This window comes from Pleurodeles waltl, chromosome 3_1 (assembly GCF_031143425.1).
Source record: "Pleurodeles waltl isolate 20211129_DDA chromosome 3_1, aPleWal1.hap1.20221129, whole genome shotgun sequence".
Lineage (NCBI taxonomy): Eukaryota > Metazoa > Chordata > Amphibia > Caudata > Salamandridae > Pleurodeles > Pleurodeles waltl.
In genome coordinates this window covers 1313957576-1313971261 of record NC_090440.1, presented here as the reverse complement: position 1 = coordinate 1313971261, position 13686 = coordinate 1313957576, and the positions used below count along the sequence as shown (strand labels likewise).

General features: G+C 42.1%; 1 protein-coding gene across 1 annotated transcript in view; it reads left to right on the top strand.

Moving 5' to 3' along the window:
• PDIA5 (protein disulfide isomerase family A member 5) overlaps positions 1-13686 on the top strand; it is an 828396-nt gene that overhangs the window by 103188 nt on the left and 711522 nt on the right. Inside the window, exon 3 of the mRNA XM_069224665.1 lies at positions 1140-1227. Coding sequence (XP_069080766.1) covers positions 1140-1227 — 88 coding nt within the window. The remainder of the gene's footprint in view (positions 1-1139; positions 1228-13686) is intronic.

The window sequence follows — 13686 nt, the reverse complement described above, 5'->3', positions numbered from 1 at the left end:
AGGTCTTGAAATCAGAGGGCAAAAGTCAAAGTTTGAAATATTGTAACACCGCACCAGCATGGGGACTACAAACTCCGCACAATCTAGGACAGTGCAAGCTGTCTAAGACAGAACAAGCTAGGGAGTGGAAATACGGACTACCTAAAGAAATCGATTGTGCAACCGGGACTACGAGAAATCCTAACCGACTCAAAATGAGGCAGATAAAAGGCAACTATCATGAACAAGGATAGGGAATTGTCAACAGAGGGAAAAGGCTAGCAAATATGGAAGTAACCAAAAATGGCTAACAGGAAACAGGATGTGCCATGGTAATCGGCAAAGAGCCGTTGTGAAGAACATCCTCTAGAGAGACTATTCCTGGAACAGATGCCTCTGAAGAGAGATCTTTAAAATGATTTTTTTTTTTTAATCTTCTACATTCGGGGTGGCCGGTCTGCACCGAGTGCAGCTGATGACAAAGAAGCTCTCAGCGCGAGCTCAGGCCTCTGATCTGTCTCCCTTAGGTTACAATGGCCAGAATGCAATGCGCTGACTGGATGAAAACCTGGAGTGTAGCAAAAAGTTCAACTATGTCCCAAATTCTACAAGTAGGCTTGTACGTTGCAAGCAGATACCAATGTAGGATGTGGTCTCCAGAGCACAGTTTGTTAGAAGCTGAGTTCTGAGAAACCTCCAAGCGCTACCACCCAGCACAACCACCCAGCACAATAAGGGTAGGGGCATGCCAAGGGTGACGTTTCAGTCTTTGCACTTGTATCACTTTAATTTAACTACACCACAGTGACGTGGATCTATTTTCTAATATTATTTTATGTTTTTTTTTAAACAAATCTTCTGCTGAACAATAGCTTTTCATAGGTATTTGATTATCAGATAAATTACGAAAAACCTTACACAAGTTTTGTCTATGGCTACGTTTGAAAAATATTTTTCTAACAGTTTTCCTGTTGATCAAGAAATGTGTTTCTTAAATAATTGTAAAATAACCTCCTTTAGATTCTTTTGTACTGACCTTGAGAATAGTCTGCTATGCTAACTGGTCCCCCCTGGTTTGTAAGTTTATGTTCCTAGCATCAAAGATTGTTATGACGTTCACAGTAAATATTTTGTTTTTTTCTTTGACATTTGCCGTTTAGCTGCTGCTGCTGAACGTCAGCTGAAGCTTTTGTCTGATGTGTCCCAAGCTGTGAAAGGAATAGCCACCATATCCTGGGTGGACTGTGGGTACGTTAACATTTTTACTTTGTTTGCCTTTTTTGCTTCTGATCTTGCCGTAAGTGATGATACTGCGCTGTCACATATGCCTAGCTCTATTTGTGTGAGGAGGAAGGCATCAGAAGAACTTGGATATTGCCGCAACCTATCTCCTAGTCTGCTGCATCCTACAGGCATCCCGGGGGGCGGGGGGGGGGGGGTGATCTTTGTCAGATTATCAGGCCACATAACGTTTAAATAAGTAATATTTAAATATATGTTTGTCTTTTGGATATGCTGAAAATCTGCTTGACTTCGGCCCTTTTGAACATATTTTGGACATCACTGTTATAGCAAGGATATATTTACATTATTTCATAAAGTCCATTTTTTGGGGGGAAATTGCAGTGTCTACTTCCCTCTGCAGACACGGGGGCAGGAGTCTCCTAAAACACCTCACTGTCCACACATATGATGAGACTTGCGAGGCTAGCCTCCTTTTTTAGAGGAGGGACCTCAAAGATATAATTCCCAACAATGAAGTATCATGTGACCAGTGTGCCTCGTCCAGTTTAGAGCGTCTGTCTCCTGTTTGAGCACCAGCGGGAGAAGTGCCTGGGGGCGGGCGCACAGAGAGGCAGTCGTGAGCCCAGTTCCGCACTCGGTAGGTCTCACAGAGAGCGAAGACAACACCGATGCGGAGAGTCCTATCTCCACAGAGGTGACAAAGGTCAAGTTGATCAGTGGTGTAGCGAGGGTGCCATGGGCCCCATCTTGCAGAAAGGTTGGTTAGATACAGTAGAGATGCAGTCGACCCTTCTTACTACCGAGCTGCAGTACCACAGCATCTATTACACTGATAGCTGGGCCCCTGGACAGCCTGGTCAAGCAGGAACCGAAGCAGGAATTAATGGTGCAGCAACAGGTGGGAAGTGAGCATAGCACTACATTAGGGCCGGGCTTAATTTCAAACATGAGTGCCGGTGCCCAAACCACTGCCCAAAAGACAGCGGCCTGTGCTATTAAATATCCCCTCGCCGAATACCAAGGCTGCGCAGGCCTCTGTCGACCTCACGACTCTTTAATCCACTTCAGACATCCCCTGGTTCTTTATCGCGCTCTTGCAGGCCCTGCGTTCTCTCGTGTTCAAGGTTTTCGTCTCTTCCTTCTCCTTTGCAGTTTGTGTTTTTTTCCCTCTTGTTCCTGACCAATGTCTAATGAGGAAAAATATTGGGCAGATGCCCTACCGGCCAGAATAATGACTGCCGGCGAGCCCAACCGGCTCAAATAAAGCACTGCATAAGGCTCTGCATTGGGCAGCCCACACTGCTCCCCATGAACGTCAATTCCCCAAAATGCTATGGTAGCGAAAGTGACATCACACCCCTATACCTTCAGTTTCATACACGCACATTATTACAGAAACACACATTTTTACTTACACCCATACTCTCTCTCACATAAACACACCCCCGCAAGAATGCACACAACGTGTATTTAAAAACCTTTTTTTTTTTTACTTACCTCACCTGTCAGAGAAGGCTCTATTTCAACTAATTCGTACTCCACTTTTTAATACACTAACAATGATTAATGACACATTATTCACTGTTAGTGTAATAAATACGTTGAGAGAAAACCGAGTGGAGCTCCACCGCACGTCCACAATGACGAGCGGCCACTGTGTCCATTGCACTGATTTTGCCACCTCTGAGGCCAGGGGGTCGTTGGTTATTGGATGAATGTGGAACACACAGCCTCTGAAGTGGCCACAGCGCCGGTCTGGGGCCGGTCTTTTCCTTTCCTCTCTGAGCCTTCCACTTTCTCAACATGGAGGCTGCGGGCACTAATAAAGAAAATACCATCAGACCAGGGCAAACGTCGGGGTACACGCGGGTGGGCGGCATCCACAGACTATTTTCTGCCAAGAAGTTGGGCCCTATCGTAAATATGCTGAACTTGCCCCGGTGTCATTTTGAAACACCAGGACACATTCAGCAGCGCCTGCTTTCTGTCAGCAAGAATGTGCAGGCAGGGAGGCTTTCTTACTTCAGACTCATCAGGACCCATAACAAAGGCCTGAATTTAGGGGTCGCAGGCTTTCTTTTCTCCCAGCCTCTTGGCTGGGAGTAGTCTAGAGCCTCACACCTAGATGGAGATGCAGTGGAGTGGAAACAAAGGGTACACACCTTGTTAATTCGTACTTGAGAGGCATGCTTTTGACTTTTTTTGGTCCCTGTATACGAGTATGCATGCACTGTAAGAATGTCCGATTTGTTGGTCTTTTTCAGTATTTACACAAAATAAATTGCATTTACATAGTGCTTACTACCCCTGATGAGGCGTTGAAATAACAATTTTAATACCACTTTTTTCTTCAAAAGAGCAACTCATCCCAATGCAGGTTGTTGGAGTGCTTTACATCACACATACACATTACATATACAATAAATAATGTAAGGTTGTAATTCAATATACAGGATATGTTACATAAGACAGTGAGAGTTACAAGGTGTAGAAGTCACATATCCATAGCTCACTGTGCTATAATAGAAGGAGTACAATGCAACTGCAAGTAATATAAGCATCTCTGTGTTCAAAGCATTAGCCAATTTACCTGTCTAATCTGTCATCTGCATTTTAAATTATGTGCTTTGCGGGAAACACATTAACACTCTCTGCTACTGTGAGTCAGTACTGGGGCTAGACAAAACAGAAAGTGCATTAACCTCCAGAGTTTTCTTACCATTATTATTCACTCAGACTGACTAGGAACATACCGATCTCTACAGCAGGTGCCTTAACCCCATGAGATACTTTAAAATTCATGCTTTGAAACCAATTAAGCAGAACATATTTACTGTCAGTTTTCTCTTTGTTGTCAATTTCTTAGCAGCAGAGTTTAAAAAAATAAATAAATGTATCAGTTGAGGCCCAGATTTTGTGTTGGGTTTGTGTCCCTTTTCTGGCACAACCCGATCGCAAAATCTATTTTGGGATTTACAGTGCCATACAAACCCCTTTTTTGTGTCTTTGTAAAAAAAAAAAACGAAAAAAAAACTCAAGGCAGCATGTTGGCATGTCATGCATTAACCTACGTCAGGTAGGCATTACGTAGCTGGTGGTTGGGTGTTGCCATGCATCCAACTATGTACTTTGATGCAAGCCCATATTTACTAAGGCCTGTAAGCTTAGGTTTGCACCGCACTGGTGAATCTACCTGAGGCTGGCATAACAAGTAGAAATATCTTTATTTATTCTCATTATTTCCTCTTTGCATGTATGCTGCATTCTGCAGAACGCATACAAAGAGGAAATAATCTCATAGGATAGTTTTTGTGTGAATGCAAGACAGTGCATTGTGCTTCCTTGCGTTGTTGTGCATCAGACAGACATTACATAGTTAATGCATTGGTGTTCCCATACACCCACCCACTCATCTATTTTATGTACAAATAATATACTCGGTCTTGTCTTAAGGGAGGCACGCTAGCTTTCCTTGGATCAGCTCTCAAGTTCAACTTCCTTGGACAAAATATCAAGGTTATTCCTTATTTATGTGCAGGGGCATTCCAGTTAGACCCGCTAGTGAGTTCAAGTCTTAGAATTTCTTTGATGGCTTTGAGGAAGTCAGAGTCCCTCTGTGCTGTAGTGTTCAGTCAGAGCAAGTCCAGTACTGGCGGCCCAGTATTCAGTCTTACCTGCTCTCACTGGAGTGGAGGTTCATAGTGCCTTGGCACACGTCTGCAGCCCAACAGCGAGCAGGAGACTAGATGCTATGGTAGAGGTGGTAGACGTCCACAAGCTCCTCTGCCTATGTGGTAAGCCTTCCTGAATCCGGCAGATGGTCTTGGGTCCTTCTGGATTAGTGGGTAGTGAAATCTTTGCTCTTCTGCTGTGGGTAATGGCTTACTTCTCCTTCATAGCTGCACGCTGCTAGAGAGATGACAGTCCTCTCACTTCACCATTGTTCCCCCTCCTGACATACAGCGTATGTGACAGCCCATACAGGAAAACAACCCTTTCAGGTCACAGCATTGCACAGGGCAAAGCCCCTGTTCTTGATAGAGCAATGCACCAAGGCGCAGCCCTCAATTATTACTGTGGCCCCCACCTGACATACAGAGTTAATGGGCAGCATACAGGTTTTTTGCATTCACTTTATGCAATTCAGCCACTAAATGGACATCTCTTTATTTCTCCTATTTCACATCAAAGATCAACGTTTTGTCTTTAATACTTGGCACTTGAGGTTAGAGTGTGGCTGGCAGGAAGAAGCCACATGAAAGTCAAGTGTCAAATGCATCCTATGTGTGACCTAGATTCTTGTTACTAAATTCCAAGGAGGGGGGAGTGAGAAGTGATACAGGGTTTGCTCACATTCCTAAAACACCTAACCATACAAAAACAACAAGCAGGAACCCCCACTGTGCTTAGCCTACCTCTCCATACCACCCTATGGGGCTTGCCCTATAGTATTAAAGGACTCTCACCCACTGGAATTCCAAGCGGCAGGTTTCATCTTAGAGTCCTTGTCCATATACTTAGTGTATTTGGATGGGTTCAACATTGGTAGCCAAGGAAACCCTTTGGTTATTGGTCTAGGATGTCCTGAGGCTAAATTGTATTTTAAAAGGGCACCCTGACGCAGTTAGACAGGTGGGGATGCACTAAGGACATTAGTATCCTCTATATCCCTGGGTCAGCATGTTTCAGCCATCACACCAACACCTCACCAGGCTAGTTGTCTTTTGTCAGGACAGTTCAATGACCCTGTTAGTATCTGATTTGTTTGCTTCAGTTGTGAAACTCCAATTCACCACACTCCTACATGCCGTACATACTGACGGATTTGGTCCCCATGTTCGCATTTCTTTAATAGCAAACTATTTAGAGCTCCATGAAGGTAAGGAGGCAAGTGAACCTATTTGGTTTCTCCTTCCCATACTTCCTAGATTCTTGGATTCTTATACATGGTGCAACATTACAGCCTATTAAATCAAACGCGAGTGAAAGGGGTTGCTTAGGATGACAGAATTTGGTCAAGGTGGAAAGTTGGGATTGATCCATGGTTTTGTGTTTTTACATTGTTCATTTCAGCCATTAGATGAACATCTCTTTATTTCTCCAATTTATTCTGTTTTACATCACAGGTTAATGCTTTGACTTGATTTCTTAGCACTTGAGGTTGAAGCTTGGGTGGCAGGCAGATGCCGCAACTTTGCACTTTCACTTTGAATAAGGAATGCCTTGCATAATCGTGCTTTCTCATCCATGACACAAATATTTCATTTTTGTGTAGAATGATCTAAATCTGTAACACCACAACAAAAATAATTTCCAAACATTTGAAATTATGTGATTTATTTGCCAGTTTCAATCTCTAAATGTTGAAGAGCTATTTTCCTTGAAAGGAATACCAGTTTCTTTTTCGTAGCTTCGGAAATTTGAGAATGCTGGATATGGCTGTGTTAAATATTGGCAAGTTATTACCCTGCTAAAGTATTGGTGGTCTTCTTTTTTGCCCTTCTCACACCTCCCTACTGCAACAATGTTGCAAAATGTGCAATGTACTGTTCTATAAAACAATTACACACAGTAGTTTTCTTGTTATAGTGTTCTTAGGTCATGGAGACAGATGTAATTGAGAGGTATACTATGAATGAAATGAAAGGTTTTGGGCGCTTACTTAGGGCTGGCACCTTCAGGATGAGGTTACTGTTAATATACGATCCCACAGGTCATTGTTACTGTAAACAAATCGGTCAAGTAGGCCATCTCCAGTGCACCATGTTGGCAATGTAACATGTCTAGGATATGCAAAGCTCTTATTAGGCGAGCGTAGTCTAGTGTAGCTTCTGATTACTGGCCATAGTTTGTGGTGTCTCTCCCTGTTCCTAGGTCTCCTGACTTGGGTAGTTGTTCTATGCAAACTAGGAATATTTTGTTCTGAAGGCCAATATCTTCATGAAAGTGCTAGTTAGGATTGGAATTGCATGTGCCTGTTTCTTGTGAGTTATCTTTGTCACCATACCCTACATATCCTTGGATAATGTGTAGCTTACACTTACTTTGATGTGGAACTGATACCTCTTACTTTGAAAATTATGGTCCATTTATGGTGTGGGCATTCTGGTGGTACTAATTCCAGTGTGAGCTGTCAGAATGTCTGGGTAGTTTAGATACAGTTGTGCTAACAGGAAGAACATGAGAGATGTCTGTGGTTAAATGTCAATGTGACATTTTGGGGAGCAGTGTGTAATTTGTAAAAACATAAATGCAGACCCCCAGACTTTTTATTAGGGCCCCATTGCTGCATGTCATGGTTACCATAACGTTTTTCTTTCACTTTCCTACAATTGCTTATTCTTGCAGGTTCCTTTTCATCCCCTTTTCTGCCTTCACCATTGTTTTCTTATCTCTCTTTCTCCTTTCTTCCCACTCTGTCTTTCTATCTTGCTTTGGGTCATGGTCGGTTGCTGAAAATGAGTGCTGTTGGGTACAGCGCAGTATGAATACTTCTTATAGGAGAGTCATCTCACCTCTGGAGAGCACAGGCAACTAAAGCAATCACATCTACATGGAAATGTGCTTCACATGGATTGTTATGCCTGGTTGAGTAGGCTGGAAATAGTCTGTTCAATCCTTAGGTAAAGGAAGCTTTGCATTGACAAAAGGCAACATTGTTTAATGTTTAGCTTACAAACATGTGAATCTTCTGCTTAAATCAGGAGGGTTTGCATGTCTATTCATAATTCCCTCAGATGTGCTCATGATAGACCTGCTAAACATATTTGTGAGGTCTTAAGATCTACTGTCACTTCTTGTGATGCCGCTTCTTGTAAAGTCATGGCTTGTAATGCCACTTCCTGTGATGCCAATTCCTGTGATGCCACGCACAGTGGTGTCACATGCTGTAATGTCTCTTGCATACTGCTTAACTAAGTTAGTTCTCCTGCTTCTTTTTTTAGGACTTGTGCCCTTCAGCAGATGGCTTTTAAAAATAACTATTGCAGGGGGTGCTGGGCCTTCTCATTCCTCAGGCCATTGCACCGGCTGCACCACTGATACCTATGACTTTGATGGGAGGTGAGATTGAGGGAGTAGAATGTAGCACCTCGAGGAAGAGGGTGAAGTGGGGAGGAAATTTTAATGTAGAGAAGGGTGGACAGGGAGGTGGCGATGGCAGGAGGGCGGGGCAGACGATGAGGTTAAGACAAGTGGAGGGATAGGCACAGAGAGTCAGAGTGTGCGGAAGAGAATGGGAGGGGCTCAATTAAAGATTTTTTTTTTTTTTTTTTGCAAAAATAATTCTCCACCAAGAATATTACAATGCTATAGATCTTGGGTCTTATTAAAATACACTCCTTGGTTGGGTTTATCTTTTGACCATGAAGGAGGATGAAGATTTGAAGTAGCTTGAAGAAAATATATCCAAGAGTTTTATCATACATTTCAAACCACTAACTGGGGCTCGTATTTTTTTCCTTTTTTAAGTAAGGTGCAAAGGCACCTTCATACTCGTGTACATCATTGGGAGTTAAATGCAAATACAATTTGTAATCTTCATTCCATCCCATTATTTTCTGTATTGCTTGACCAGATTTACTCAGTTAAGATCTTTACAGGACTTAATTTCAATTTTAATCTGGTATGGATGAGGGTGGAATACGAGTGGAAGACTGACTTCGACACAAGATGAAGAGATTACAAGTATCTGGTTATGTAGCTTTGTCTCTGCAGTGTGTCAGCAACCTTCCAGCATTTAGTGAATTATTATATTTGGGATATTTTAGATATTTTGTTGTGATCTAAATGAATTACATTCATCTTTTCAAAATATGTTCAAGAATGTCACCAACGTGTAAATAAAGTATTGTGTCTTTATAAATATTCTTTACTTGCAAAGCTGTAGAGTGCATTTTTGAAACATTTTTATCATCAATTAATTGATAGTTTATCCACTGATGTTGATCCATTCGTGTACCTTACAGTATCTTAAGTAAAGTGTCTTTGGGATATTGAACAGCAAAATGCTTTTGATGGTTTAAAGAGGGTAGAGGGGTCTTTTACCTCTGCATCATTCTTCGTTATGCAAAACCACACTTGCCTTGCATAGTATAACCAAATGACTCCTCAATCACTTTGTCAGCAAGTCTTTCACAAAGAAACCCAAACTCTAGTGCCGTACATTTCATAGCTTTCTATTCTCATTCTTTATCTAATACAAAAGAGAATTAAACTGTATGTGACAAACATCTTTTGGACATCAAGGAAGCATTTGAATGATGACGACACTGTGTGGAGTGGTCCATATTTCCTGTAGCTGTCTCAATACATCATAAGAATCAGTCCTTTATGAAGTTCATGAAATGATGTCACACAGACCTGCTCAAGGGATTGCTGGTCTGTTTCTGCTTCCATTACATGATCACCAACAGGTCTTGGAAATAGACTTGGAAAGGTGGATGCTTAGTCAAGAACTGAAGAGAGGGAGTCGGTACAAGACACAGCAGGTATTCTTGTTTTTTTTAGAGGTCGAATTATTTAATTCAGGATGTTTCTGGAGTGAGCCAAATACAGAATTGAGGAAGTGGCAGGTGCAATAATGTATTGAGGAAGATCAATGTCTATATTTAGAGTAAGATGAACTGTTGTCTAAATGGAAACATCTGTAGTTCAGACTGTTCTATGAGGGAAAGTGTGTTATATTGGTTCCATGATGTGGCCATGGATGGGCATTTTAGTGAAGAGCACCTTGGAGCTCATGTTAAGCCATTTTTGGTGGTCTACACTTCATCGGGATCTTAAGGAATATGGTAGGAATTGTACCATTTGTGTCCAAATGAAGGAGAGTTTTTATCCCCTTTACCCACACTTAACAAGTTGTGGAAAAGATTTCCAAAGGACTAAAGTACAGCTCTTGCTCCTCCTAGAAAGAATACTGTGATGCTTGAGGTAGTGGATTATTCACAAAGTGCGCTCATTTTATGCCTCTACCTAATTGCATGTGGTCCCCCAGCTAGCTATAAATGTATGCAAAAGGTGCCTCGTCTGCATGCTATGGCTAATATTATTATTATTATTAGAGACGGAGCAACTCAATTTGTATGGCAATTCGGGTCGAATCTCGTGCATTAATTTGGGGCCATCAATTTGAAATTGAAATCATTGGCAGATGGGCAATCAGATGGGGAGATTGAACCTAACTTTAGAGCAATGTTTGTGTTGTTACACCATGACTCATCAAGAAGAAAATTCTATCTGGTTACCACTTGCAGAGTTTGCCTGTAATTTCTCCTTGCGTTGATCTTTGGACAGTTTTTCTTCTTCTTTTGGTCCTTTGGTTTTGACCCACAGCTTTTTCCTGCCTCATATTGATCACTTTTCTGTGTCTGCCTTCACCTGGTGCAAATGCGATAAGTAAATAGAAGAGATAAAAGTACGGACAGCAGAGTTCAGACAATTTGCTGATAGTCACCTGAGTCCAGCTAAGTATAGGAAAGAGGATCGGGAGTGGTTTTCCACTCACTTTTTCTCTTCCTGGCTTTCATTGTAGTTCACCTCTTACTTTGTAGGCCATTTCCAAGCCACACACTTAATTGGGACAGCAGCCTTGCATTTGTCTCTTCCTTATTGGCACACCCTGTTTTTGATATACTTAATAGTAAACGAGCCAGAACCCCTTTTGCCCCCGCTCCCTCTCCTAATCGTGGTTGAGGGCTTCCCCGAAATTTGAGATTCAAGCGACAATAGATTAATGAGGGGTTAGGTCAGTTGCATCATTTGGTGGTTTGGAAGGGATGTGCGCCCTTGGAGAGATCTTGGAAACCTTCTTTGTGCAAGCACTCCACTTGGTCCTGCTGTTCATCGATTATTCCCCTTAAATCCGCTCCTTGTAAGAAGGAGTATTTCAGTGGGGTGAGTGGGTGGTACACTTTAGGGGCTTGTGGAATTGTTTCCCATCATTCCCTTCTTCAGAAGCTCTCCTGTGGGTTCCTGCTTTCCTCTTGGCTCCTCCTTTGGTTTCCTACGTCCGTGTTTTTCTGACTGGCTATCAGTGCTTAATTTGTGCTTATTTTTTCCAGTGCGTAGCACCGGCACTTATTTTTGAGGACCAGCACTTATTTTTCTGCCTTAAGCATTTACTGCGACCAAAAGACACATATGGAGGAAGAGAAAAACGAAAACGCTTCACAATGTGAGAAAGCAGAAAGCTGCAAGAGTGAGCTGAATAGACAGGGAGTGGCTGTAAGTGGATGGAAGAGGCCCGAGATGGCTTCAGCATTATGCTGACTCAGTATTCCGTGTTCGCACATTTAATTGCAGCAGCCGCGTGTTTATTAGGAGGGCTTTGGGCACTGGCACGTTTTTATTTACAAATTAAGCCCTGCTAGCTTCGGGGTGACTTTCCCTCTCCTACTTTAGCCAACTTAAATGTCTGCTTTGGGAAGAAGTCTATAGTCAGACTATATCCCATGCACCCGTTCCATGATTGGTTGAGTCTTTTGACTGTCGAAATTCTAAATCTCTCCTCGATTTTCTGACTGTACCTGGTATTTGTGTTTGGAACATCCCAGAGAGAGGGTCTGTGACCCAGAGACAAGATATCAACAGCCTTTTCTGCTTTGGTCTCTTAATCCATCCCCCAGATTGCTTCTTCGGTCCATCTGTATGTACCTAAATGCAGAGGAGGAGTTTAGCAAATGACTGTTGGGGAGAGTTTGCTGTCTCAGTAGACAGCAACTGCAATTCATGTCCTGAGGGTAGTCAGTAGTGCAGCAATTTTAATTGTAAATCTTTTTCAGTTTATCATTTTTCGCCAGGTAATTGGTAGCATGTGAGCCAAATACAGCAACCTTTTTTTAAAGGAGAAGTATATAGTTAGGTGACCTTGGTAATGTGCGAGACCTGTTGTGCTCGACTAAATCGGAAGTGCCCTATATAAATGTCTAAGTTTTGTACAATTCAATAATGAAAATAAACCGGTAATAATACCCTTATTTCACGCTGAGAACAGATAGCCAGATGCTACAATGAAAAACAGGCGATTGTTAATAGTTTGTATTGCATCACAAACTAATGATTTCGGTAATATTGCTTTGAGGCCAAAATATGTGCTGTACATCTCAACTGAGTTGACGGAAATGGAAAGTAGCTGGCAATACTCACCCCCTCCAAGGCTCCAAAATAAGTGGTTTGATTTTCCTGCCCTCTGGCCTTCCGCTTTACCCCATCAATGGACGGTAAGCTAAAATAATGCAGTCAAACAATCTCAGATCATCTTTATAGTTCAGACATTACCTCATTTTTTTGTTCGCTTAGGGAAACGGGTGTGCTCTTATAAAAAAGGCACCCCTTCAGGTGTAATGGGGGAGAGGCGGGGGAGCTTTGTTTGTACAGCCAGCTGTGCACTTTGGGCACCGAGACCAGATGCCAAGTTTCCGCTCTGCATTTTAAAGCCGGTAAATGTTCCCTTCAGAGTGGTGCAAATGTTCGCATTTCATTCCACGTAATCCCTTGCCTATTCAAATATGTTCACAGCTCCAGTTTATAGCTGAGAGATGCCTTATCTAATAGTTAAATCTGCACACCTTACGTGATGTACAGGTGCTGAACAACGGTGCAAGGTATGTTACTACATTGATAATTGCTGCTGGGAATAACCTGCTCTTTTACTTTCCTTTTTACATTTTTTTTGTTTTCAGAATATCGTCCCCCCTTCAATATGTTTTCTGTTCCCTGTTTGTCCCGTTGGCACAGTACTTAGTTTAGAGCAGCCTTATTGATCTGCCAGAGACTTACCCACGTAAATTAAAGCCCTGGGATATATAACAAACCAAATATGTTTTTAAGCAGTAATTGCACTGTGTTTTCTATGTGTATTTGAATGTGAAGAGCAAGGCAGCCCCCGAGGTTCATTCTGCAGTGGGTGAGGTGAAGGCCCTCAGCTGCTCTGTTTTTGATTAGCGACTGAACTATTTTATTTTATTTTTGGAGCATGACAAAGCAACGACCGAGCTTTTCATAACCGTAGGGTGTTAATTCCTCACATTGCCTGTCGTCGACAAACCTGCTTTAAAGAGGAAGCGGGGATAGTCAAAGCCCAGTATTAAACTGCTCGTGCATGTTTCTCCGTGACTGGATCAGTTGTGATGGTAGGTTTGGGATCAGTCGGACTAAGGGGCCCCAAAGTTTGTTTTTTAATGTAGACCAGTGATCACACTATCAGATGACAATGAAGTTTAATCTTTATCGACCAAGCAGGATTTTAAATATGTTGACTTACCTACACTGTTTTCTTTAGCGAGCTGTATGTGTTTTCAATTACAACTGAAACATACATTTATGGTGGGAAATTTCAAATCCCCATTCACAAAATATGAATTTGAAGATTCTTTCCCCACAACTTCCCATTCTTGCTAAAGAAAATCTGGAATTATGGTGGATTGGTGGCAATCATAAATTTAGTGGTAAATGTGGAAAACA